Source organism: Ctenopharyngodon idella, chromosome 14 (assembly GCF_019924925.1).
Source record: "Ctenopharyngodon idella isolate HZGC_01 chromosome 14, HZGC01, whole genome shotgun sequence".
Taxonomy (NCBI): domain Eukaryota; kingdom Metazoa; phylum Chordata; class Actinopteri; order Cypriniformes; family Xenocyprididae; genus Ctenopharyngodon; species Ctenopharyngodon idella.
In genome coordinates, this window is record NC_067233.1 from 15,130,702 (window position 1) to 15,158,698 (window position 27,997).

Consider the following 27,997-nt stretch of genomic DNA (forward strand, 5'->3'; position numbering starts at 1 on the left):
ATTATATAAAGTCTATTTAAAAGGGTCATAATGAGAAATATTACTTTTTTAAAAGAGCTCAGTGGACTATGAAATCATATTGTAACCTTAAGAACTAAACCATTAAAATATAATAAATTAATTAATTCATTTTCTTTTGTCAGACTGTACAGATGTGCCTTATATGGCCCATTCATTTTTCTGCTTGCTTAGTAAGTAAACTTCAATCGTGAGTCTGGTCATCTAATATGCTAATTGACATTTGCATCAATACAGTAAAAAGCAGGGTCCTGAACCTGTGTCATAGGTGAAACGAAAGCCTCATCCAATTTTACAAATTAAACTTGTAGATATAGAGCTGCTTTTTCATTATGAGACCTGAATGATAGAAAATATACTGCAAGATGTTTTTGTCTCAGTTTTAATGTCAATAAAAAGAAAAAGTTGCCTCTGTTCAGATCAAACAGTGTTGTGCATTTGAGTTCAAGTACGAGACTGTCGCACAACAAAGCAGAAGTGAAACAACATTGTTTCATGATCAGACAGTGAAGCTAAAACACAAATGAGCAATAAGATTGCTGATTATTTTTTCCCATTTAAAATTCATTACACCTCTGCACATGGACATTAAACTGCATGATAAGTGACAAGCTTATGAGCCAACAAATAATTTACCAGATGGAGTTAATGTAAGCCCAGACAAACACATTTTTTCAAATTAATAGACACACAGCCACAGAAAAAAAAGCACAAACACACACACATGCACAATTTAGCAACAGAGATAGACTGACAAACAGAAAACAGTATGGAGAGAGAGGTAACCATAGCAACCCCAAAGCCCAAAGGTTTGTTACTGAAACCTAGTTAATTACACAGGGAGGGCAAAGGAGGAGAGATGGAGACAGACGAGATGAGAGAGACAGGAGAGACGGAGCAGGAAAGATGTAATTTGCAAGTGGAGGCCCCTTCGTTCCTGTCTGTCAGAGAAAAAAAAAAAAACTACTAGTGAGAAAAAAAAAGGGATCAGATATGCACAAGGAAGGACAGAGAGCAAAACAGTGGGAGAGAGAATGAGCGAAGGCTGTAAGTTGATGATTCCCCAGGGAGAGAGATTTGCCATCTGCTTAAACCCTGTGTGCAGTGTCTTACCCAGGGGAAGGGTGACAGTAGTACCATAGAGATGATGATGTTCGCACACACCACACACACACTCACACGGCTCTGTGAGGCATATTGACATGATGAGATTGTATGCGGGAATGTGTTCACAAAATGCAATCTTCTTATTCAGAACTGTAACAATTCCTTTCAGGCAGGATGAAATGGATCTGCGATGAAAACAATGCATGAACATCAATACCGAGGTTGGGATTGTAAACAAAAATACTGCCCTGATTCTTAGTGTCAATTCGACTCTACACAGCAAGAGGAAATATATGCCAATGACGAAAGTTTATGGGAGGATTAGGATCACAGAGAGGGATTAGAAAAAAAGAAAAACAAAAGGATGAATAGTTGAAAATAAAAAAAAAAGTTCAACAGAAGGTTGGCGGTGAGAGGAGGGACGGACATGGATGAGAAGCAGCAAGAGACAGAGATAAAAGCTGGGAGGTATATTATGGATCAACACAGATACAAAAACTCCATAAATGAAGAGATGAAAAGAACAAAAGAGAAAAAGCCTTTTTTTCTTTAAGAAAACAGCACAGCATGAGTTTGCATCATAAACAAAACAGAGCAATTGAGTGTTTTTTGTATTTTATAATAAATGCATTAATAAGAAAACTTGACAGAAAAGTGTATATATATATATATATATATATATATATATATATATACACATATATACACACACACACACACACACACACACGCATATATATACACACACGCGCACACACACAAACACACTCACACATATATATACAAACACACACACACACATATACATATACACATATACACACAAACACACACACATATACATATATATATATATATATATATATATGTGTGTGTGTGTGTATATGTGTGTGTAGCCTGTGCTATGGGAGTAATACAAACACATCATCAAGTGTGGTTGTACAGAAAAGGTACTGGTCAAGTGTTTGGAACGGAAGTTTGTGTTTCTGAAATAGCCTGCCACCAGGGAGAGGGGGTGAAACCAGTGAGAGAGACGTCGTGTGTATGTCTGAACAGATGTCCTTAATGTCTGACACTCCAGAACCCTGCAGACACCTTGGCTTGTGTGCACAATCACATTCGTAAACACACATGCACTGTACATTACACACACCTCCTCTCAAGATAGCTTCATAAACATTTACTTCACTATATGTGCAGAGCTACAATTACATGCAAGTCAAAGTCAATCACAGTTCAGTGCGCTGATAGCTCAGGACATACACTGCCTCACAGTCACATGCAGTCCTAGAGGGAGGCCCTAACAGCAAACTGCATGCCATGCATTAAAATTTAATATGACATAACCACAAAAAACAATGCTGATAATGCTGTACACAATCACATTATTCAAAAGATGAATCATAGTCTTAATGAAAAGGTAAATATTCCATTTATACTACATTGACAATACTCTGCAAGCGGGGGATAAAAATTGGCTTTAGAGAGTAAATAAAATTCTTTGAGAAAACCGTCAGCTGCTAATATTATTTGGAAATGCAAGGTTTTGTGGTTATAAGTAATCAAACACCAAGACACCTAAAGAAAATGCTTGGAGTGGAATAACATTTAACCTGGAAAATTTATCAACATAAGTGTATCTACAGCAGATGTTGTGAAAATTTAAGTCTGAACTTTGCTGATAGGGTTATTAATGTAATTATTTATTTAATTATGAATATGAATGTTCATATATCTATTCATATAATCATACACACATACTGTATATAGCCTACTGTTGTCTAAATTATATAATTTTTATAATTTTTAACTCATACGCATGATATATATAATGTAAGGGTAATTTAATATATGCCACATACATATATTCACTTCAAAGATATTTGTTTTGTTCGTAAAGTGATGTTAAAATCCGTTACTCCGCTAAGGAGATGAAGGGGTGGAGTGCCGCGAAAGAGAGAAAGCGCGAGGCGCATCGCTCTGAGTGACAGGAGAGAGAGAGATTCTGTGCGCGCTCGACGGTCACAGCGAGTCTGACTGACTGAAGATTGAGACGGCTAAAACACAGAGAACGGGGAAATTCAAACCCAGTGAAAAAAACACGATATAGAAAAGAAGAAAACAAACATTTCTCTGAATTTAATCGAAGGAAAGATGCCGTTTACCCAGACTGAGGTATGTTACTCTAAACACTTCTTCATATAAGCTACTTGTTACCAATGGTCAGTCTGAGACGGCTGAGGTAGCCTACATTTATGTTCTGGTCTACTAAACTCTCACTTCAACTGAAAGGAGGTATAAATATGTTTTAGCGCTGTTTCGAGAATACTGATATATTCTGGCTGAATGCGTAGCTCTCTAATTTTCCTTTCATTTGTTTGCTCTTAAGCGACTATTTAATCAGTCTGAAGCGGCAGTCACATAGGATTTAAATGCAGGCGCTTAGAATTAAGATCCAGGATTGCGACTCTCACTCATTTATTTTAATGACCTGTTATTAAAGGCGTGTGACTGTGTATAGTGCCTAAATGCGCTTGTTTGCTCATGATGGATATTTAAATACTGGTAGCTATACAATTTGGTGAAGATTTGCATTTGTTTTTGTACTTTCAAACCTGGTGCAGAGTTTAGACAGGAGAGCATGTGTTTTTGCACTGTACTCTCTCTCATAATATACCAATTATGAGAGAGTGTAGGCTACAGTGCAAACTGACGATATAATACAATACAGTAGAACATCTAATAACATAATTGGATATTAAATGACACTTTTTATAGCATAGATTACAGACATGTCCTACACTGTAATGTGATTTCAACAGAAGCACACAATTTAGTATGTATTTTATAGTGGTTGTAAATGAGAACATGATGATTGAGTTATGACTTGCTTTTATATTTAACCATATTTTTTTCTATGGATATATCTTGTTGTTTAAATTAACGTTCCAAATCAATGTAAAGTTCTCCTTTTTACCTCTATCTTGATTTTCAATAAGATACATCTGTGTAGTGAAAGAAAGAAAAAAAGAAAGAGAGAAGAATTGGAGTTTTGGGTTGCATCTTATTTATGAAAGCCATAGGCACTCTGCTGTAAATCTTCAGGGAAATCATCTTGCTTTCTGAAGGTGCAATAAGTAAAAAGGGAGAGTGTGTGTGTGTGTGTGTGTTAACATGGTGACAACCCTTCTATATTTTATCATATTTCCTTATTTATTTCTCATATTTTTTTCTTGCCCAGTTGGTAACAGCCATGAAACAGTGGGGGTTTTGTAGAGTCGCCAGCATGAGTTCATAGCCATGCCAAAACAGTGGGGCCAGTATGTAACAAACACGCTTTACACTGCATGAAAGAAGTACACCAAGGCCTGCATCATGCATACATACCCCTTATGAGTATCACCAAAACTACTTTTAGGTTTTTTTTTTAAAACATAAGCAACTTTGAGCTATGCATTATTATTATTTTTATTGTATAAAAATATTCTATACAGCAATTTAAAAAAAAAAAACTTCCATCATAGGCATTCTACCAAAGCCCATCTTGTGGTCACAAAAACACTACATGAACTACATGAAGAGAGACATTTGGGATTAGCACAGCACTTCAGACCCAACTCGACTCACACACAGCAGATTACACAGACTTAGAGTACATCAACTCTAACACAGATTAAGATGGTGGTCAAATGCAGATGAGCGATGAGAAAGAGCAAAAGGCTGAGAGCAACACAGCTCAGAAAGAGAAAATTCTTGAGATTAAATCTGGTTATGGCCTAACGTTTTGAAAGAGTAATTACCCTCTTTCTGTTGCAGCTGTCTTAAAATAAACAAAACAACTGAGAAAATATGATACCATAATTATTCATTACATTTAAGGGTTAGTTTACCCAAAAATGAAAATTCTGTCATTAATTGCTCACACTCATGTCGTTCCAAACTCGTAAGACATTCGTTCATCTTTGGAACACAAGTGAAGATCTTTTTAATGGCATCTGAGCATGTTCTGTCCCTCCATTGACAGCCTACGCAACTACCACTTTCAATCCCCGGAAAAGTTAGTAAAGACATCATTAAAATAATCCATGTGACTCCAGTGGTTTAACCTCAATTTTTTTGAAGTGTTTGCACAAAAAAAACCCATTAATTTGTGTGCCAAGTATGGTAACCCAAACTCTGAATTTGTCTTCTGCATTTAACCCATTCAAGTTAGTGCACACACATTAGGAGCAGAAAGTAGTGAACACACACACTGCAAACTGTGGACACACACACTCGGAGCAGTGGGGAGGCATTTGCTGCAGCTTCCGGGGAACGATTGGGGGTTGCCTTGCTCAAGGGCACCTCATGCTAAGTTTACACTACAGGACTTTAAACATCAGCAGATCGCTGTGCTGTTCAGACTACGTGACTTGCTGTGGAGTCTTGAAGTCGTTGTGGTGTTCACACTACGTGACACTACATAAATGATCCGCAATAGGGGGTCACACACTACACAAACTGACAACAACTCTGTCACCCAACGACTTTATCAGAAAATGGATGTTGGGAAGAAATTAGATAAAATTTTTTATTTTAATTTTTCTGTATGACAGATGTATCGCTTTGCTCACCATGTCACCAACTATGTGATATTCTGATTCTCAAATATGTGTGAGTGTTTTGTCATTTAAAAACCCATATCATTTAATGTCATTTAAAAACCAATACCCTTGATCTTAATCTATAACACAAGATGGGTGCCGCCATGTTTGTTTGCGCCTCAGTTCAGAGAGCCCTGTTAGTCGGATTTACAGGCTACAGCATGTGAATTCATCCATTTGTCCCGAAATACATGTGGCTGGTGAACTGGGAGAAGAATAGAGTGAGCTTTATTGTTACTTACATAATGTGTATCTGATATGAATAAACGTCAGCAAATTATATTTGAAAGGATTGTTTTTGTTGCTTCCATAGACATCAGTGTATATTTCATAGGCTGTAGCTCGACAGCTCCAGATATTTATCATGCTAGATATTTGTCTGGCATCAGCACAGTGTCGGCGACGCATCAGCGAGCCTCTTTCAGTAGTTCACACATAAAGATTGGCGAGCGCTGATCACTGGCTGATTTGACCCCGATCACAGCCCGACCTGTTAGCGAGCTCGTTAACTTGCAAATCGGGTTTAAATCGGGCTTAAACGACTAAATTTACCACTTTATTAACACACATTCACGCAACAATGTCTGCTCTCGCATAAACACAACACACATGCGTCATGGTGCTCTCGTGAACGCATGTTGGAGATGATTATTTTGTAAATAAAGTGGTAAATTATGTTTTTTTTGCGCAAACAAGGCACTCGCATACCTTCATAAAATTGAGGTTAAACCATTTGGGTCACATGGATTACTTTTATGATGCCTTTACTACCTTTCTGGGGCTTGAAATTGGTACTTGCATAGCTGTCAATGGAGGGACAGAAAGCTCTCAGATTTTATCAAAAAGATCTTCATTTGTCTTCTGAAGTTGAAAGCCTTACGGGTGTGGAACGACATGAGGGTGAGTAATCAATCACAGAATTTTCATTTTTGGGTGAACTAACCCTTTAAGAAACCAAATGAAAGTTTACAATATACAAATTCTATATATTTTGGATTTTGTTAATATTTTTTTCTTTAGAAAAACAAACATAAATAGTGATGAATACCAAAATATTAAATGTCACTATTTTGTAGAGGGGGGTCAAAATTACAATTTTCACCTGAGATTTGGAGCCAATTTACAGGGGTGTAAAAATGACTTTAGAAAGATGGCAGCATAATTATTTTACTTTTACACAGAGATTGGTAGGTCTGCTAGTAAAATCTGCTGTCTTTAGCTATTTTTGTTGCATTATATGCCAACAGTGACAGCTCAAAAATGGCAAAAATCACTTGTGTTTTTGCATGCCTGTAACTCAGTAAGTATTAAAGATATCTTAATATCCTTTAGATTCTGGTTCTTAAACTTTCCTTTTGGCATCTTCATTTTAAAGGCCCTCGATGGTTCAATCCCAGAGATATGGACATGTTAATGTGGCTTCGTGAGTAAATTGAGAGTAAATTAAGCAGATTTTTTTCTTTTAAAGAATATCTAAAAAACAAATAATGTTAAAACTAGAAATGTATCTAATTTTTTTCTATCATCTCAATTGCATAGAACATACCTCTCCGAGTTCCATAAAAATTCATTTTCTAAAGTTGTCATGCCTATAACTCTAAAAGTATTTAAAATATCCTAATATCCTTCCAGAATTTCATTCTTAATAAACTTTTCTTTTGGAATTTTCATTTTTAAATCCCTATATACAGTAGTACAGTCCCATAGATATTGAAAACCCAATGTGACTCCATGTCCAAAATGTTTTTTGAATTTTACCTATTTTCAATGGTCAAAAACCAAATGTAGGTAACTTTTTAAACAGCTGATAGTTATGCTGCCTTCACGTGCTATCAGAAATTTGATAATTTACACTTCCTCGTGATTACGAAATGGGTGTTCATGTGCAATTTTTACCTAGGAAACTCGTATTTATGATAATTCTGAGAGCACGTGAAGGCAGCATTATTGTGTTTAAAGAAGAATGTCTGAAGAATAAATAACACTGAAACTAGAAATGTACTGTGTTTTCCTCTATCAATACAGTTGAATACAATACACCTCTCTGAGTGCCAAAAACAAACATGAAGTTTACATGTCTTTAATTCAAAAAGTGTTAAAGATATCTTAATGTCATTTTAGATTCTTGTTCTTATGAAACTTTTCTTTTGGAATCTTCATTTTTAAGGCCCTATATGATTCAGTCTCATAGATATAGGGATGTCAATGCGGTAACGTGTAGTTACGATACTGCGTATTTCAGTGTTGGGGAAGCTACTCTGAAACTGTAGTTTGACAAACTACAAGTAAATTAAAGTAGTTAAACTGCAGTCAAGTTACCCTTCTGAAAAAGTAGTTACCTACACTGCAAGTTACTATCAAAAAAATAGAATATAGTAGCAAGATAGTAGCTACATTGAATACATATATATTTTTTTTTTTACAGTGACATTGTATATTACAAATAACTGAATAATTGGTAATGAAAAATGTTTAAGTAAAATGTTTGGGGTCTAAAACAACAATGTAATACAATTATTATTTCAAAGAGTACGGTTTCATTTTGTAAACTAAATCCAAAGATACAATACTCAAATGTAGCTTATATCTCACACTGACTGTCAAAGTGCAAAATTAATACAAATGCCACATCAATGCAAGAACAAAATATACTTAAATAAACTTAAATTGGATACACAAGAGTAGACAAAAATGCAGGTTAAACTCACAGCACATGCAGTGATGCAGCATACTGTGCATGGAGCCGCTCTGAGATGCGAATCATGTACTGCTTGCTTGCGTGAACACAGTGCGCTTCGTTCTGAAAGGCGCCACAACCTATTTAATTAGATCACAGCCTTTGCCGTGTGACAAACGCACTAAGCTATATCGCGATTTTGTTTTTTGTTCAATTGACAGATGCTTTGCCAATGCAATGATGCAAAACACCAAGTTGGTGATCTTTCAGGTTCATTATAAAACTGGCGGGACAAATTAATGGTGGGTCACTGTAATAAAATTAGAAGCAGATATTTGATATAAATTGCAATAAAGCAGGATAATCAATTTAAAAAGGCTATTATACCCCTGTATGTCTTCGATGCAGACGTTTTGTTTGTATAAATTAAGTGTAACCGTTACTAGTCGATTTGTGTTAAATTTCAACCCACTCCTGTACGTCCTTTACATAACCATCAGACAATCTCTTCTCAGTGAACTGTAAAGCTGTAAGATGCGTGATATAACAAAAGTGGTAACACACGATTTTAGTTTGTGATCTAATAAGACAACTACGCTGCACTGCTTCAATGCATTGCATGCTCGTCAAAACGCAAACCGAAATGTAGCTTTTGGTCGCGCTACACCTCTACATGCTGTAAAAACTAGTTAGCTACTGGAAAAGCTACACTGTTTTAAAATGAGCTGACCTACCCTCAAGCTACTAAAAAATGTAAATTAAAATGAACAAAAATCCCATCTCCCAAATATCCCTAAAACTGATTGAATTCAAATTCAAATATAGATTCTTATAAATACAATCTTGAGAGCAAGTTAATGTGCCTCAATTTAACCATTTTCAGTGGATTTTTGGTACTCAGTTATGTTTTATGCAATTCTTTTAATAGAGGGAAATAAGATACATTTGTAGTTTAAATGTTATTTATTCTTCAGACATTCCTTTTTAAATGCAATAAGTATCATCTGTGTGCAAAGTGAACCACATTTGGTTCTTGACCATTGAAAATGGGTTTAAAAAAAAAAAAATAAAAATAAAAATTCAACAATTTGAACATGGAGCTACTTTAAGATCCCCATATCTATGGGACTGAACTATATAGGGCCTTGAAAATGAAGATTTCAAAAGAAATTGATTAAGAATGAGTATCTAGAAGGATATTAAGGCATCTTGAATACTTTTAGAGGTAAAGGCATGCAAACTTTGGAAAAGGAATGTTTATGGCACTCAAATGTTCTATGCAATTGTGCTGACAGAAAAACACAAGATACATTTCTAGTTTTAACATTATTTGTTCTTCAGAAGACAAAAGTATCAGCTGTATGCAAAGTGACCCACATTTGGTTTCTGACCACTGAAAATATGTACAATTTACCAATTTACTAATGGAGCCGCTTTAAGATCTCCATATCTCTGGGATTAAACCATCGAGGGCCCTTAAAATGAAGATACCAATAGGAACGTTTGTTAAGAACCAGAATCTAAAATGATACTAAGATATCTTTAATGCTTCTTGAGTTACAGGTATGCAAAAATAATGAAGCTGCCATCTTTCTAAAGTCATTTTACACCCCTGTATCTCAGGTGAAAATTGTCATTTTGGACACCCCCTCTACAAAATAGTGGATTACTCAGTAAATATACATCTGTTACATTGAATATTTTGGCTTTCATCACTATTTGTGTTTGTCTTTGTACAGAAAAATCAAAAATCTGAGCTAGGGAAGTTTCCGAAAATTGGTTGATTTGACATGGAATGACCCTACATTGATTTGTTTTTTTGTTTTCACTGATTTTATTTCAAACTGTAGATCTCTAGACAGCAGCTTTAGTTGTTTTATAATTCACAGATTGGCCTGTGAGAGTGGCGTGTGTGTCAGTGGGGTCACTCTGCAGTGGGTTGCATTATAAAAACACAGCACTACAGATTACAATAGAGATAAAGCAGCTTCACACATGACTACTTTTCTATATACCTTTACAGATATCAGAGGAAAAAATACTAACAGATGGCTAACAGGTTTAAGTCACCATTTTCAGCACCTACAGTAAAAAGACAGTAGCAGAAACCTAGTACACAAACAGACAAAACATACGCACACAATGAGCCTTCTACACACTCACTATTATTACTGCTAGTTCACTATAAATTATTGACAATAGCATTTGTTTCTAATGAATTGTTTTGTCAAAGCCACTGTGGTTTGTATGAAAACATGTACTAATGTACTTTGCACACAAAATAGAATAGAGGAATGAATAGAGGAAGAAGTGAGATAGTTAATGGTTAGCGGCTGGCAGACAGACTGAGCATTTCATGATCTAACTATCACCACTGTTGCTAGAGCAACTCATATTCTATTCGATATTGGGTAACGGAAAGGTTTTTTTGTTGTTTGTAGTACAAAATGCCAGACAACACACACAAATAACACCTTGTCATATACCTCTTTCCCTGGCACTACATTCAAAAATGGAACAATCACCCAGCCTTTTGGTATGGCGTTCGAGTGTCCAATCAATATGCAAGTACTTCTAAAACTACCATAATACAGTGTTAGCTCATGTTTTCCAGGCTGGCAGCTGTAATAATCTCACACTTGATTTCCCAGACTCCCTAGCATTACTAAACACAGTATTCTGGAGCCTTTACCTCAGTGCTCTCAACAATGTCGTTAAAAAATGTGTATCACAGTTTTTGAAAATGATTGCTGCTTGCAATGTGTAAATACATCCATGGTGGTAATTTGACTCAGTTGAACAGGATCTCTGTACATTTTTGGGTAAGAATGGTTCTGTTCAATAACCCTGTAACTATATCTTACCAGCAGTTAGGGGTGGGTAATAAATAGCACCATCATTATGAATCTGCAAAATGTTAATTATTTTCACAAAATAAGAGGGATCATACAAAATGAATGTTATTTTTTATTTGGTACTGTCCTGAATAAGATATTTTACATAAAAGATGTTTACATATAGTCCACCCTTTACAGCAGTGACTGTATGATTTTGAGATCCATCTTTACACACTGAGGACAATTAAGGGACTCAAACACAACTATTAAAAAAGGTTCAAACATTTACTGATGCTCCAGAAGGAAATACAATGCATTAAGAGCCGGGGGGTGAAAACTTTTGAACAGGATGAAGATGTCCAAATTTTTCTTATTTTGTTTAAATATCATATTTTTTCATTTAGTACTACCCTTTGGAAGCAATAGAAGATGCTTGTTTCCCGGAAGACAAAATAGGTACAATTTACCCTGATCTTCAAATTCAAAAAGTCCCTGGTTCTTAATGCATCTTGTTTCCTTCTGGACCATCAGTTAATGTTTGAACCTTTTTTAATACTTGTGTTTATGAGCCCCTCAACTGTCCTCAGTGTGAAAAGATGGATCTCACAGTCACTGCTGTAAAAGGTTCAAATATGCAAAAGATGCTGGAAAAAAAAAAAAAAAAAAAAAAAAAAAAATCAAAGAATTTGCATAACCTGGAGAATTTTTCTGAAGAACATTGGGCAGTTTAGCTAACAAGGGACTCCCACAACCAACACAAAAAAAACAGCCATGGATCAGGTAACCACACACAGTATTAAGAATCAAGGGTACACAAACTTTGAGCAGGGTCATTTTTATAAATTTAGCTATTTTTTTGTCTTATGGATTATATGTAAACACCTTTTATGTAAAATATCTTATTCAGGACAGTACTAAATAAAAAAATAACATGCATTTTGTATGATATCTCTTACTTTGTTAAAATAATTAACATTTTGCAGATTCTGCAAGGGGTTCACAAACTTTCAAGAAATGTTATATATATATATATATATATATATATATATATATATATATATATATATATATATATATATATATATATATATATTCCTATATATACACAACAGTCTTAAAAAGTAATTTTTCACTATTATTTACAACAGGATCTGCATTTTCATGGGTTTAAATAAAATATTTTTGTTATAAGAGAGAATAAAAACAGCTTTATGTATCAAAACCACTCGTTTTCTGGTAAAAAAAAAGAACGATGATTGAATGATTTTCAAAGTCAACGAATTTGCGACAGCTGAATGTAACATTTTTGACAAGCCAAGCATGTCGGTCTCTGAGTAACATGTAATTTATTTCTCCACAAAATAAACTTAATTCCATATAAGTATAATGATCTATAAAAAAATATTTTGAACGTCTCCAGCACATTTTATAATTACCCAAAAACCAAACATAGTTCACCCCTCAATGCGTGTTATCACATCCATCAAAAACTTAGGCTGGCTGTCGGTTGGACTATTAGAACTAAAAATAATCGACATAACACACTCATGGGCATCTATCACTTCACTGAATGCTTTCTGGCTAAGAAATAAATAATTATTACCTTGCGATCAATCTGTTTTCAAATCCACATCATTTGAAAATCACAACATCGATGTCTGTCAAAAAATAATGTGCACAATACACGTTATTATTTATGAGAAGCAGGAACAGCGAGTACACACATTTCCTTGAAAACATTTCCACACTTCCGGATGTTTTGAATACATCACCACTTTCCAAGAATAGGGAAAAAATATCGGCCAGAGTGGCTTCAACATGCTGTCTTGTCAGAGATGATAACATGCATAATATATTAAGCATTAGAGTATAAATTTGTTCTTCACTCGCTGAAATTGAATCGGAATGATCAGAGTGAAATACTTCATATTGCATGCTAAAGAGAATAAACACCAATCCAATCGAAAAACTTTTCCAGGTTAGTGAACATGTTAATTTTGACAGACAATAAATTAACTATTAAATGAGTGATCTTAGGATGTACCTGTAGTCATCCAATTTGACTCTCATATGCTGATGTAATATATTATAAACTTGACCGGTAATATTTATAAAATGTAGTTTGATCTTTATTTTTCTTTTCTTTTTTTTTTTACTGGAAATAAAAGTTACCAAAATAGTAAAATTGGACATACCAATACCTTAGTAATTTAGATCCTAGCAAATCTTCCCCCTAAATCCCTTTTAATCATGGGCAACATGAACAAAACATGGCAAACGCATGGCATTGCATGAATTCATTTATTTATTTATTTTTTGTCATTCATTAAGCAACTTTATTTCCTACTCCTAGAAAGTGAGTGTTTACACAACATCAGTGACCACAATCAAACCACTTTTGGAAAATCTGAGAAAGCTGAACAAGGCTATGACACCAATACTCTTCTTTTAATCCACTTACTCTAATCTTATAAAATACTCCAACTGAATCATAATTTGTAAGTTATTGATTCATTATATATTACAGTAAGGAGATTGATGCACAACTTGAGAGAGCTCTGAGCTCTTAGTAATGTCCTTTTTAAGGGCGGAAATACAGACAGACTCGTCTTGCTCTCTGGAGAGGGAACAGCACCCACACAACAATGAGTGTTTTGTCTTATCCTCTGCCAGGACAGGGTTGTCATAGACACAGGACCTACGTCAGAGTCATTTATTAATCAATGTGGCCGTTTGGTCATTGACACAAAGTAATTTTTTATTTCGCCTGAATCAAATGCTCTTCTGTTACACAAAGATCTCTAGACGTGCCTCGCCTGCCGTGAACCAGTCAAGAAAAGACAGCGTTGTCTGAAAGAAAGTATGATAGAGGAGATTGTGTCTGGGGCAGGCAGAGTTTATAGGTAAAATGGGTCTCAAAGAGTTGCCTGTATAGCTCTAGAATCGATGAAATGGAGGCGATATGAATTAAGTGAATGTGCCTCTAGATAATTGGACAAGGTCTGAAAGGGGCCCGGAAAAGTCTGAATCGATGGATTTTATTATTCCATGCAAAAACCAGCTGCAAGCTCTGAACTAGGCTTTGATAATGCAACTAGTTTTAAAGTGCTGCTAATTTTAGCATGTGGCAGGTTAATAGAGTGAGTCCGGACATTCAAAATCACTTGCATTTTATGTCAAAACTGACATAAAGCATGCATATAGACTGAAAGCACATCCACCCTGCAGTCTTCATTGAAATTACATAGCTTATCAAACACATGCTTGTTAAATCATTACAGCTCATTTATAATTTACATGCAGAGAGATCCATTCAAGCAGAGCTGCAACTTTTTTTTATTTGGGCTCAGTTACTTAAAGTGATACTGTGTAGTGTGGGAAGAACGCAAAAATGCATGTACAGTACGTGTTCATGCACAGCATGGTGCCTTGCAGTTTGGCTCTAAATGAGCTATAAAAAAGAAACAAAAAAAAAAACAAATGCACAAGCCTCCCATAGGAAGCCAAACACTGCTCGCTTCTGAACATGGTTCGTTTCACTCTCTGCTCTGTGAGTGGGGTTTGTCGAACATGTGGGCAACTTTGTTCACTGACCTAAATGCATGAATTGTATTTATATAAAAAGTGCCACTTTTTATACACCACACAGTGGGGGCTGTTTATTATGACATTTTGCTCTTTCTTGTTATGTGAAATGCTGATAAGAGAAATTTACCCACATTAAGTCAAATTCAGACAAACCTAATTATTTTTCTTCCTGTGTGCACACTCTGCTTTTGAGTGTTTGTGTTTGATGTTCATAAGCACTGGCTGAGGGACAGCAAGAGGTATGATTGGTTGTTTGTATGTGATTGTGTGTGTGTGTGCTTGAAAACAGAGAGAAAGTGAGCACTGAAGTATTCAGCACTTAAATTGTCTGCTTATTTCCAGTGACTGCATCATTTACAAAGAAACTGGGAGCACAAGAAAGAGAAGAAAAGGGCAAAAGAGAAATAGGACTGGAATGGTAATGCAAGGGAGGGATATTATTTGAAAGAGACAAGGAGCTAGTTGAAATGCATCACCAGAAAGTCATTTACGTATATGTCAGTGTTCATGTGTAATTCTAATAAAAGCCCATCTCATCCAGCTGGAAGGGTGGATGGTATGTTGGCACAAAAATATTGGGATCACAAATGGGAAGGGAGATGGGAAAACAAAATAAATGAATAAATGTAAACGAATTAGAAGACAAGTGAAGAAAGGAAAATGGCTGGAAGTAGTGACAGTGACAAATGTCTGTCATATATTTACAACATTGATGAGATGCTCACCTCAAGAAAAGTAAACATAATACAAGACAATATTAGAAATGTGATAGCATTAATAACATTTTGCCTCTAAAGAATAAAAGGAGGATGAATTCACTAAAAGACTGGAGGAGGAAAAAGATGAGAGGTGGAATTTAGAGAGAGGATGAAAAAGTATAAATTATTTCAGTAGCAAAATACTGCGAAAATTTAATGGTCTGTTTTTATAGTAGATTCAGGTATCTCTAAAAGTAAAAGAGAGAATATGAACCACAGACAGTCATGTTATCCCTGGAAATGTCTAAAAGCATTTAATCTACGAGGTGACTCATAACATCTCGTTTTCTTTATCCAGACAATGAAAAACAAACTTAATACAAGAGTGTATTTCTCATCAAACCAAAGACCTTAAAACGCTCTGTTAAACCTCAGGGTCAAGAACATTAATTCTTGTCCATTAAAATGATTTTATAGGAGATGACTGCTTAGTACACAACTTTATAGACAGATGAGATGTGCAGCTAGCACTGTAAGAGTTATGAGGGGTAGGGTTTCATTCGCATGTTGCAGGTGCAGATGTACAACTCCAAATGCACCACCATCCTGCTGCTGCATTTGACTCCATCTTTCATGATTAAGAAAAGGTAAATAAAGCTAATTCATTCTCCACTTTCTGTAGGCATTCAAGTCCATTCATCTATCTTCTTTGCAACTTATGAATTACGAGTACCGTCAGTCTGACATCTTGGCATCAGACATAAAGAAAGGCAAAGAATATTGAAAACTGAATCATGAATATTGTGGCATGTCACTCAAAACACACCAAAATAAGTTGAAAGTCAGAGAGAAAAAAACATAACAGAAAGGATGAATGCCTCAGTCCAACTTTCATTATCTGTCCTTGTCCTACTTTGCCTATAATGCAATCAGCCTTAAGACTAAAGTATGCTTGTATGCCTTTTTAAATACCAGTAAGCCTTGATGTTTTTTTGTATTGCATATACAGTCAAGAGTTCTGTGTTACTTCAATGCATTAGGCCTCTCTCTCTTTCTCTCACCCTGTGCCACTTTAGTGCATCTTTATCACATTCACAAGCCACTGGCTCTGTTCAGTGCACAAACACTGAATATAATAAGGACATAAATCAGTATAGGCATTTATGCATTAATGGTTCACAGATTACAGTAAATGCACTGGTGAACATCCAAGAGGATGGGAGCCAAAAGAGAGAAGGGAGGAAGCATAGGAATAATACAGAAAAATGGGGATATGGTAAAAACAAGGTGCGTTCCCCTCTGCTCATCCACGCATCCCTGTCACACTTACCCCCTCATCTCTGCTTCTCCCTCTCTTTGCTCCTGGTTGTTCATGCTAAAAGGCTGCAGTGTGTGGGTGTGTGTTGAGAGGCTGGTCACATCCCTGCGTCTCCTGCCATTTTCACTCCCGTTGCTGAATTACCCCTGATTACCTTTAGCTAATTATCATCAGATCTTAGAGAGTGAAATACACACATACACACGCACACACATATTACTATTCAGCGCTGCAGTGCCAGTGGCAGTTAAAGATCTGAGACATCACTGGACTGCAAAAAAAAAAAAAAAAGAGAGAGAGAGAGAGAGAACGGTACCTAGGCACATCTCATCAAGGTGTTTGTACTCCACTGTCAAAACATCCCTGTGTAGCAATTATATATTTTTTTCTTTTCTTCACTGAATAGTAGGTAATTACACCGAGTAGACTGAGCAATGAATCAGTCCGCTTTCTGAAAAGAAGTTTTAAAGTGTCATTAGCATAAGACAGATCTGTCGTTTCATGAATGTGACAATTGTAGAACATTCTAGATCACTTACAATTCTAGAACGCAGAGTCCAATTGACGAAACCATTTTAAAACAGAACTGCGCTGTGGACTATCACTACAACATTGTAGCCTGGAGGCCTAGAGCACTAGTTTCACAGGCATGTGCTGATATGGGAACTGAAAAATATCCTGACACACAAGTATGCCCTCCGGCCAGTGCTCTGCTATTATGGCGTCTATCTTCATATCCCCAATGTAAGCCACATACACACATACAGTCACTCACTGTTCAGTAACATACCACAATTCCTGAGGGCCCTATACCAATCATGTCATATTAACTGAGTTTCCTGCTCTTATGTGCAAGGGACCAGACAGTAACACAAAGCTCTCCAGTTGTTTACATTGCTAGTAGACAACCAATACAATAATGTTATACATCAGTGCTTGTTGTGAATTAATAATGAACTGGATTTGCTGGGGAGTAATTATTTCATGATGTACTTGAGTAATATTTTATGACAAAGCTGTGTGAGGAACGAGATAGACCATTAAGATTTCATGCTCCTTCATGATCCTAAGACAAAGCCCAGTGAGTCTCCATGTGCCTGTCTTTGTGTCAGTGCTGTGAATATGTGTTGTTGTGGATACTGGGCCTGACAGTCATTTCTGCCACCAAATTTGATTCCAATAGGTTCATCAATCTTCCTTCTTTCCTTTACTCCTCCATCTGCCCCTCTCTCTCTTTTCCATTCTCTCTCCCTCGCGCAGCAAATGAGAAATTGAAAGGCAGAGATGGGTAGCTTACGTGCACAGGATGGCAAAAATGTTTGACATGGGCTCATACACATATGCATGCACACGAACATATACACAGACACACTCACCCTCAAACATGCAAGGGCACACAAATTAAAGCACAGATGTATCGCCATTCTAATAACTTTAAGAATGGAGGACATCTGTACCATCAGCAATATTACCAACCCCCGGAGCATTGGAACTGCACCCCCCTACTCAGGTGAACATTATTACTGTCCATTTTCAGCATTTACTCAAGCACGTCTGGGGATGGAGGTCAGTGCGAGCATGACAGCAGCACTGATATAACCTCTTATCATCTCCCATCATAATCTCTTCCCTAATGTGACTGCCCCATTATAGCGTACGACAGACAGAGTGGCAGAGTGAGAAAGGTGAACAGAGAAGGGCAGCGGGCTGAGTATTTGTCTGGTTTTACACCCGCTAGACATTTTAAGGCACCTGCCTGAACAGCCCTTATGTTTTTTTTTCACTATCTACGAGCATTGATCAGCGAAAATTCCCCAATACGTTTATTGATTTTAATTAGCGTTGTTTGTCCTTATTACTCCTCGTCTGCTCAATTCCCTTTACATTAGCTGTGTGCCTTGGAAACGCTCCCTGTCTCCTCTCACATGTGGTACTATGGGCCTCCGCTGATCCATCTTCACCAGGCTGCTACGTCCACATGGTGCATTAAATTTCTGCAATAATGTTTTTGATCACTCCCAATCTCTGACTGGACCATGAAAAAGCAATTAGACTGGGAGTCAGTGGGACCCAGAGGAGACTTTCAACATCACAAACACAAATCAACCACGTCAGGCCTGGGAATTTAAACAGATTCAGCACACTACGATACAAAGAGAGCTAACAGTTGCTGGTTCAGAGGCTCAATCCCAAAGCTGCAGTTCTAGTAAACATAAACAACAAACACTCACAGCGGAAATCTAAACATGAAAATACACTATGCATAATTTCAGAGTCACCTAAAAAAAAAAAAAAAAAACTGAAAAAAAAAACTGAAAAAAAAAAAAAAAAAAAAAAACTAATTAGTCTAGGAACTCTGGCAGGAAAAAATCTTTGTATGCCTTTATCTAAAACAGAAGATTGAGTCAAAAAAGACATCCATCTTTTGTTGCCCTTCCTCAGTCTTGTCAACAGTGTGACCCAGTTTGCAACAATACGTGTGTGCCTTGATTTTTGCGTTTTTGGTCCTGGCTATGGCTTACAGCAGCCTGTAAAAGAGATTTTCCACTTAATTCTGCACACTGAACTTGACTTCACCATTTTCAGAGTTGATATTCTTTGAAATGCAGTTCTTTTTAGGTCAAGCCAAGTTTAAAGAGAAAATGACACACTGTGAATATAAAAGTCTTCTTTCCTGTCTTTCCACTCTAATTCACTGAAAATCTTTTCTTCACAGGTAACACGGTGTCAAAGATGAGGGGCCACAACATCCCTCTGTTCCATCTATTCTCATTCAAGAAAACACAATCAACATGATGTCAACTTTGATGGACACACTGCAACTTAAATACACATCATCGGCTCGGATATTTTCTTGCTGTATGGAAGTGATGAAAATTTTGGCTGCTTCTATTGATTGACACTGGAAGAAATTCCAAGGGTTTTTCTGGTTGACGTTATGCTTATTTCAGTGCCTACAATTCATAGAAATCCAACAATAAAGGGCTGCAATTTTCATTAGTCAGTGAGGTCAAAGGACTGAGGATCCAGAAGAAAGACCTTGAGCTCTTTATCAATTTCCTATCTTAAATCAAGAGGACGAGTGACACCACTCAAACCTACCACCCAAAGGACAATGTGAGATACCCGCTAGATGGTAAGAACAGTTGTTTTTTAAAAATAGCCAACTTAAAAAATATTGGATTTTAGGAATTCTTGAATGCTTACCTCCTGTCCTAATACAATATGAAATGTGTAAAGGGCTGTGAGCCTAGATAAAAACAATTGTGCAGCAGAAATATACCCTTTTATTTTGTCGACAGAACTGAAGTAGAAACCAAAAAGAAAGGAAATAAAGACTCAAGAGAAGGATCAAAAAGCAGATTTAGGCAGAATGAAAATGCAAGATTGACACAAGAGGATCAGCAGGATATACAGAAAAGAAAAAAAAAAAAACGTACGATTAAAGAAGAGTATAAGAAGAGATTATAAGAGATTACAGACGCACAGTGGGCGGTTACAGAGATGGCCGGGATGAAAACCTTTTTCAGAGCAGAGAAACATTTGAATGAAGGATAGAGAAACAGACAAGAGATGCAGAACAGAGAGAAGGTAAAGGTTACCTGCCTACATAAAAATGTTTCAAACTGTGCAGTAAGTTAGAGACAGTTAGACGTGGTCACTCTGCCATCTAAAGGCAAAATTGCAAGTTGTTTTACACATCAACCCCAGTGTTCTCAGGGCTTAAAAAGAAAAAAAAAATCAATAGTTTTATCAGTATTTTAATGTTTCTTATGTAACATTAACGTTCTGAAAGTGGTTAGATTAAAAAAAATGGTTATTATTTTAATTTTCCTATACTTTATTAATAATAATAATAATAATAATAATAATAATAATAATAGGTACAGTGTTTTCTTTACTCAAAAAACACAAAGAGAGCCTTAGTCTGATATTTGCTGTCTAGTCATAGCGAATACAGCATCATCTTTTATGACAAGATTTTGGCCAAATGTAAATGACAGGAAAAACTGTCAGTTAAAACAATTAAAGTAATTTTTTAAGGTATTTCCAAACATTTGCTGCATGTATAAAAACACGTATACATACACTACACATTTAAAATTGCGTTTTTGAGAGAAAAAAAAAGTGTCACGTGTAAGTCACATTTTATTATTACATCCAGGAATAATGTAAATTACTGGTAAATAAAGCAAAATGTTTATAAACATTATAAACACTATAAACATAGCTATAGGCTATTTTAGTTCCCCTCCCTCCACAACAAATCCTTTCAGAACAGAACAAGAATGAAAAATATAAGTAGCTATTTAAACGTCAAGCTAAAACGAATTAATTTAAAATGAAACTGAAACAGAAACAGGTGTTGAGCTCATGCCTATTATTTCCTAGTAACAGCTAACAACTTAAAATACTCCATTTATGGTCATACAGATAAGAGCAAAACATAATTCGAAACGGTAAAGGGTTTTATTACTTTTATTTGCATACCCTCAGAATAAAAACAAAACATTGTGCTTTTGTAAAATAAAGAAATCAAACAGGATGCTGCTTTCCGCCATCTTGGTTTTCCTTCCGTGAACTTGTTTGTGGAGCGCATCACAAAAATGAACTGAACCTCAACAGATTAACAAAATAAAAGAAAAAACTGCTAAGTGTTACAGACACTTATCCATCCTAATTTAATTTAATCCTAATTTAACAATCTTGCCGGTTAATGATTGGTTAACGGGCGTCAATTGTAGGTCAAGAAAAAAAGAAAAAGAAAAAGAAAAAGAAGTGAACATCCCTAGGTTCTACACTATCCTGCAATATTTGCTAGTTTCAAAACACACACCATGCTGCATATTACCTCTAATGCCATTGCGATTTACCTTTTATGACTTGACAGCTGAGCAAATGTGACGTTGAGTATCCGATGTCAGTGAAATGCCTGCGGCATTTTGAAATTTAAATATTAAACAGAACTATAAAATAATGTTATTAACTGGCTAATGGCAATTTCAAATAAGCGTTTCCGTTCAGAACAATTTTTTCCTCTCTGTCCTCAAGCTTCTTTGTGAGAATACAGTGTCAGGCCTGAGAGACAGCTGATTCTTTTATTTCTAAAAATACCCAAATGTATACACACTGGGTGAGCCATTAAATATGACATTTAAATTGCTTCCATTTTCATGCAGCACGCCTCATTTAAAAGGAGAGACAAACTTGAAAAAGAGGAAGTCAAACTGACAACAATGATATCTGATTATAAAAATACCATATTTTTTGCTGATTGTTTCCTTAGAATGTCATAAATGTTGTCTGTAATCATAGCAAACAAGATGAAAGTGTTTCCAATAAAATGGAATAATTTCCAATACAAGCAAGCTATTTTCTTTCTAAATTCCTCACTGTTTCTCTATCTCTAAGCTCTATTGATCCGTTTAACATAGCTACTAGCACAGTTTAAGAGTTTGTTTTGCATGTAGTTGCTGCCTAAGGTAACATTGTTTGTAACCAAGAGACAGCCAACCATCTCCCATCTGGCTTGGACTGCAACACAAACAAGTCCAATCCCATAGGATGGAAGGCAGCAAAAAGAATGAGGCCCCAGCAGAGAATGATGCATACTAACCCTTCACACACAGATACTCAAAAAAACAAGTCATTTTTGCAATTTCGATAAAACATCATCCTTGTTGTCTAGATAGATAAAATGATTTTAGTGACAAATTATCAAAACTCACAACAACACTGTAGAACACGTTGCAGAAACATGGATGTACCAGATCAAAGAGTGTAAGATATATAGTGGTAACACAGCACTGGTCCGAAATTAACATGATTTTACTGTGCAGTGGCCATTCTTATTGATGAACCCTGATGCAAAAAATTACTGCAGATTTAAAAATGACATATGGCTGTTTTTTGTCAAAATAATGTTGAATGTATACTTTTTTCACTCTGATACATTTTAGACCTAAGGGGATGTTGAATTGAATTAATATTAAAAAAAATTCCAGCTAAATTGCAAATATTCTTTGCCTTCCTTCCTCTATTTAACATTGACAAGCGTCTTGTAGAGAATACATACACAGGAAATTCACAATCCCCGGCCATCTAGTCAATGACTGGTTAAACACAGAGTGAAATCTCTGTTGGGTATTCCATGTAGTCTCTCTGAATAATTCATGCTATTTTGAAAACAATAACAACCAAGAAACAGCATCCATTATGCATGTCAATTTGTTGTAAACGTCTGTGGTTTTCATCTAAATCTCAATTGCAAATCAGACGGAAAATGAGAGCTCTATCTGACCCTTCGGTGAACTTTCAAAAAATTGAGCTAAAATAAAACTAGTGATTTATTCAAACACTGTTCCCAGTAACATTTGAATTGTAATATGACTTGAGGTCAATCCAGGAATAAACCTGTAATTGTTTTTCCAGGAACTCAAATGTCAATCACATTTTAATATAAATTCAGAACGACCACCTCAAACTTACAATTTTTAGTGTATAATGTAGCAATGTAAAAGTTACATTAAACTCTTTCCACTCTACTCATTTATTTAACTCAACCTCAAGCCATTTGCCTTTTTCTTTCTAATGTTTCTGTCTAATGCGCCCTATCTGTCAGTTGCTGTGTTAAGGTTATCTAGAAAGCCGTTCAGCTTGACTGATTTTCTTGCTTACTAACCTCTTACCACCTTGCAATGTTTTTCACATTTAAGCAGAAGTCCTGTAAAAGTCAGACAGCATACTTTATAACATATGTGGACTTATAATTGCATTGAACTCTAAACCAAATGTAACATCAGTTTTTTGAAAAACTCTTAGCAAAGAAGTATTTTCTATATTTCCTACAGGGCTTGTGATTGGAAGCAAAGAAGGGAAAGAAAGACCCAACTACAGTGACCAAGAATACTGACTTGAGACATTGGGTTAAACTAAGTCTGCAGAGAGAGTGGGGTACATTGCCTGGAATTATGGCCACAGAGAGCCTTGTTGAACTCCGCGATTGGTTGTTCCTACTTCTTCTATGCCTGACATTACTGGTTGAAGTCCTTGAGTTTGCCGCAGCAACTGCTGCCGCCGCTGAGGCAGCTCTCGGGGAGGCGGAGCTTCAGGGAGACGTGCCATGCCCCTCAGCTTGCAGGTGCGATGATGGCTTCATTTATTGCAATGACCGTGGCTTGAGCATCATCCCTCCATTACCATTAACGGCAGCTGTGCTCTATCTGCAAAACAACCGCATAGACAATGCCGGGCTACCAACATCTTTAGAGCGACGACTGACTGTGCGAGTAGTTTACCTTTATGATAATGAACTTGATGATTTTCCAACACATCTGCCTCCATCGCTACGGGAACTTCACCTACAGGACAATAATATACGAACTTTACCCCGTTCCGCTCTTGCACGGCTCCCCCTGCTGGAGAAGCTTCACATGGATGACAATTCAGTTTCAACCGTAAGTATAGAAGACAAAGCATTCGCCAACAATCCGAGGCTGCGTCTTCTTTTTTTGTCACGCAACCACCTCTCAAGTATACCATCAGGACTGCCTGCATCACTTGAGGAACTCCGACTAGACGACAATCGGATTTCAACTATTCCAACGCATGCATTTCGAGGTCTCTCCTCTCTAAGACGCCTCTTCCTCGATGGAAATCTGCTGGCAAATCAACGAATCGCAGATGACACATTCTCACGGCTGTCTAACCTCACAGAGCTTTCTCTGGTTCGTAACTCGCTCCAGGCACCACCATTGAACCTTCCTAGTATGCACCTCCTTCGGCTCTATCTACAGGACAATGCCATAGCCCACATGCCACGAGGCTCCCTGGATGGCATGCGAAGACTACAGAAACTGGACATATCAGGTAACAACTTAACGACTCTTCCGAGGGGTTTATTCAAGGATCTAGACAGCCTTTCACAATTACTTGTCCGAGGAAATCCCTGGTACTGTGGCTGTAACCTCCGCTGGCTTCATGACTGGTTGCATGAGCGAGGTTCATCAGTGACCGTGAGAGGTTTAACTTGCCATGGACCAGAGAGACTAAGAGGCATGGCACTAAGGGACCTTACCAGTCAATTAGCAGACTGTGAGATCAGTGTAGATACTGCAGGAGGAATGGCTGGAAATGAGGGAGCAAAAAAAGAGAAAGGTTATTTTCCAACACAGCCACCAGTTACAACAACCCCTCCACTTCCACAGGGTTCCCTCTTTACCCTCAGATCCAAACGACCAGGACACAAGTATTCTGATATGGGCCAGGACAGTCTTGGGGGTGGAAATGGGGTTACTGGTAAATCATTACTAATCAGTGTAAAACCTCTCACACCAGAGACAGTCCACATTACCTGGCAGGCTGCACAGCCAGTTCCCTCCTTCAGACTTTCCTGGTTGCGACTAGGGAACAGTCCTGCAATGGGGTCAATCACAGAAACACTTGTGCCAGGGGATCGCCGTGAGTATTTACTTACGCAGCTACAGCCCCAGTCAAGTTATATCATCTGCTTGGTGCCTCTCTCTGGAAACGATGGTAAAAGAACCTCTTTCACAGCAACTGGGGGGTTAAACATAAACACAAACTCAGAGCATGAGCATCCTGCTTGTGCCAAAACAGAGACGGATCCCCTAGAGCAGCCTATTTCAGACCAGGACAGCGATCGAGGAACAGACCAACTGTCAGCACTACCACTTGCTGGGATTATTGGAGGTGCAACAGCATTGGTGTCTTTGTTCTTAATTTTTGGCATTTTCTGCTGGTATGGACACCGTGCAGGGTACCTTACACCAGGTGATCATTCTATATACGGTAGAGATGTAGTTGGATCAAGAGGTGCCAGCAAACATTATGATGACTATGTTGAGTCTGGAACCATAAAAGACACATCAATCTTAGAAATCAGGGCTCATGGCTTTCAAATGACACCAATGTCTGCCCAACAGCCTTTGCAGCCCAAGGCAAAAGTTGAGGATATGACATACATCCATACTATCTTTCCCTCTAATAATGCAAGTCTATATAGGAGCACCCTAAACCACACAGGAAATCCAGGCTATGGAACAAATCGAGGGTACAGAGGAGGGGGAATACCAGACATAGATTATTCATACACGTGATAGCCTTTTTTATAACCCCCTGCCTATTCTGTTCCTGTCTTCAGGTAAAGCAGTTGGGTGAGGGTTCTTTTCCCTTGGTTCTAAAGTAGGGGTGTGCCGATTCTAAGGGGACCATTTATCCCCATTTACCATACACAAAATGTTATTTCTGGATAGATTAGATTTTTTAAAATCAAAATATTTATATTTAAAATGGCATAGTTTTCATACCATTGGAGCATCGGTGTAACAAAAATCAGGCTTCTGCCATTTGAATTGCATCTTTTAGGACATTAAGTGATGTTACTCCACATACAGGAAAGAAAACGATTCACTGTTCAAAATCAGGATTTAAAAAAGCTAAATAGACCGTGTCCTGCAGACACTACATAAATGATTCAAAACATTAACATGGTTACATAAATTTGTTTAGAGTGGAACACTTCGTGATATGTGAATGAAACAGGTTTTCATTCGGCACACCCCTATTCCAAAGTACCCTTTGTGCCTCCTTTAGTCTGTTTTCAAAACATTGTTCTTAATGGGCAAAAAGCCCTTTGGAACATGCTTAAAATACCTATAATAGTCAGAAAGTGCCAGGGATACCACTCTTGGTGTTGATGTTATCCAATATTCAGATGATAATTGAAGCTGTTTTTGCATCTTAGTACCAATGATTTATCAGTGTCCTAAAACTAGCTCATATTAAGGGTTAGCATGATGATGATGATGATGAGATCTGGGACCAGGTTAATTTAGATATAGTTTTACTACCTGGACTTTACTGTGTACATATGCACTGGGAAAACTGATGCCTTTCCGTTCTGGGGGATACTGATGACAAAAAAAAAAAAAAAGAAAAAAATGTTTTGGGGGGTGTTATTCAAATTCGAATTCTCAGTTCTCTCTCCCTCCTTTTATGGGCTTTTCCTTTATTCTCTCTATTTCTTTTGCACGCAGCACGAGGACTTTGTTCCCAACACAGGGAGCTGACAGTGGTGATAATGGATTTGACAATGAAAGACCTCAAATTGCTACTGGGTTTCTTTTCTTTTAATGAGAGTGAGAAAAGTGGGGTAGAAGGAGACAAAAGGAAAGAGAAGGAAAGAGACGAAGGCAAAGAAAAAGGTTTCATGCTCACAAAGGAAATGTGTCTATAGAAAATAAGACACTGCAAAAAGTGGATATCTGAAAAAGTGAATATCTTATGTCTGAAAAAGGGGAAAAAAAAAATATGTCCATTCACTACATGGTTTCAAGAACAGTCAAATGAAATTTACGAAGCTCACAAAAGTCATCCGCTTTTAAATTATGATGGAAGGTATGACTTAAAAATCGGAGGCAATTTAAACTAAATAGAAAGAGGCACTTAAAGACAATCATGAATAGGGGAAAACCCTAATTGATGAATTAACCTAAACTGGCAGGCTGACATAGATAACACAGTCAATTTAGCATGTAAAAAAAAAAAAAAAAAAAAGCAAACTAAAGGGCAGGGCTTGTTGATACAGAACATACCAGAGAATATCATGGACACCAAATCTATTAAAGTAGATGACAAATGATCAGACAACATTTACACGTGTCAGCTCATTACAATCTTTGTGTGTGAAACGCTGAGGTGCAGGAAAAACAGAAATCAGGGATTAATAAAATATGTAACACTGTGAACCTCTGCATCTTGTGTGTGGGCTAAGAAGGAAGAGAGAGAACAAAGGTCTTTAACTGATTAAAGACAATCCACTTTTTTTCCACAGTCTGACTTTGTGTGACTTAAATGCAGCATTAGCCGGGAGAGTAGAAAGGTAGGAACACTAAAAGGATATCCGTACCGGATCTGCAATTTTCCAGCCTTTTCTGATGCATTTTAAAAGTGAACTATTCAAATAAGTAGTACATGTAAATCACTTCTTTCTCTCGTTATAGATATGGAATATCATCATGATGAATAGTAAATAAAGCTTGTTATCTTTTTCATTGACATATGTATCATTAAAAGTTGTGATGAAACAC

General features: G+C 36.8%; 2 protein-coding genes across 3 annotated transcripts in view; one reads left to right on the forward strand and one right to left on the reverse strand.

Moving 5' to 3' along the window:
* macrod1 (mono-ADP ribosylhydrolase 1) overlaps positions 1 to 27,997 on the reverse strand; it is a 71,563-nt gene that overhangs the window by 27,948 nt on the left and 15,618 nt on the right. The window lies entirely within an intron of this gene.
* flrt1b (fibronectin leucine rich transmembrane protein 1b) lies at positions 3,119 to 27,996 on the forward strand. The gene is made up of 3 exons (XM_051918267.1): positions 3,119 to 3,300; positions 19,603 to 20,022; positions 23,738 to 27,996. Exon 3 carries the CDS (start codon positions 23,858 to 23,860, stop codon positions 26,003 to 26,005), a length of 2,148 nt encoding a protein of 715 aa, XP_051774227.1. The 5' UTR covers positions 3,119 to 3,300; positions 19,603 to 20,022; positions 23,738 to 23,857; the 3' UTR covers positions 26,006 to 27,996.

Coding starts and splice junctions, on each gene's coding strand:
- flrt1b (XM_051918267.1), top strand. CDS start 23,858: ATGGCCACAGAGAGCCTTGTTGAACTCCGCGATTGGTTGTTCCTACTT.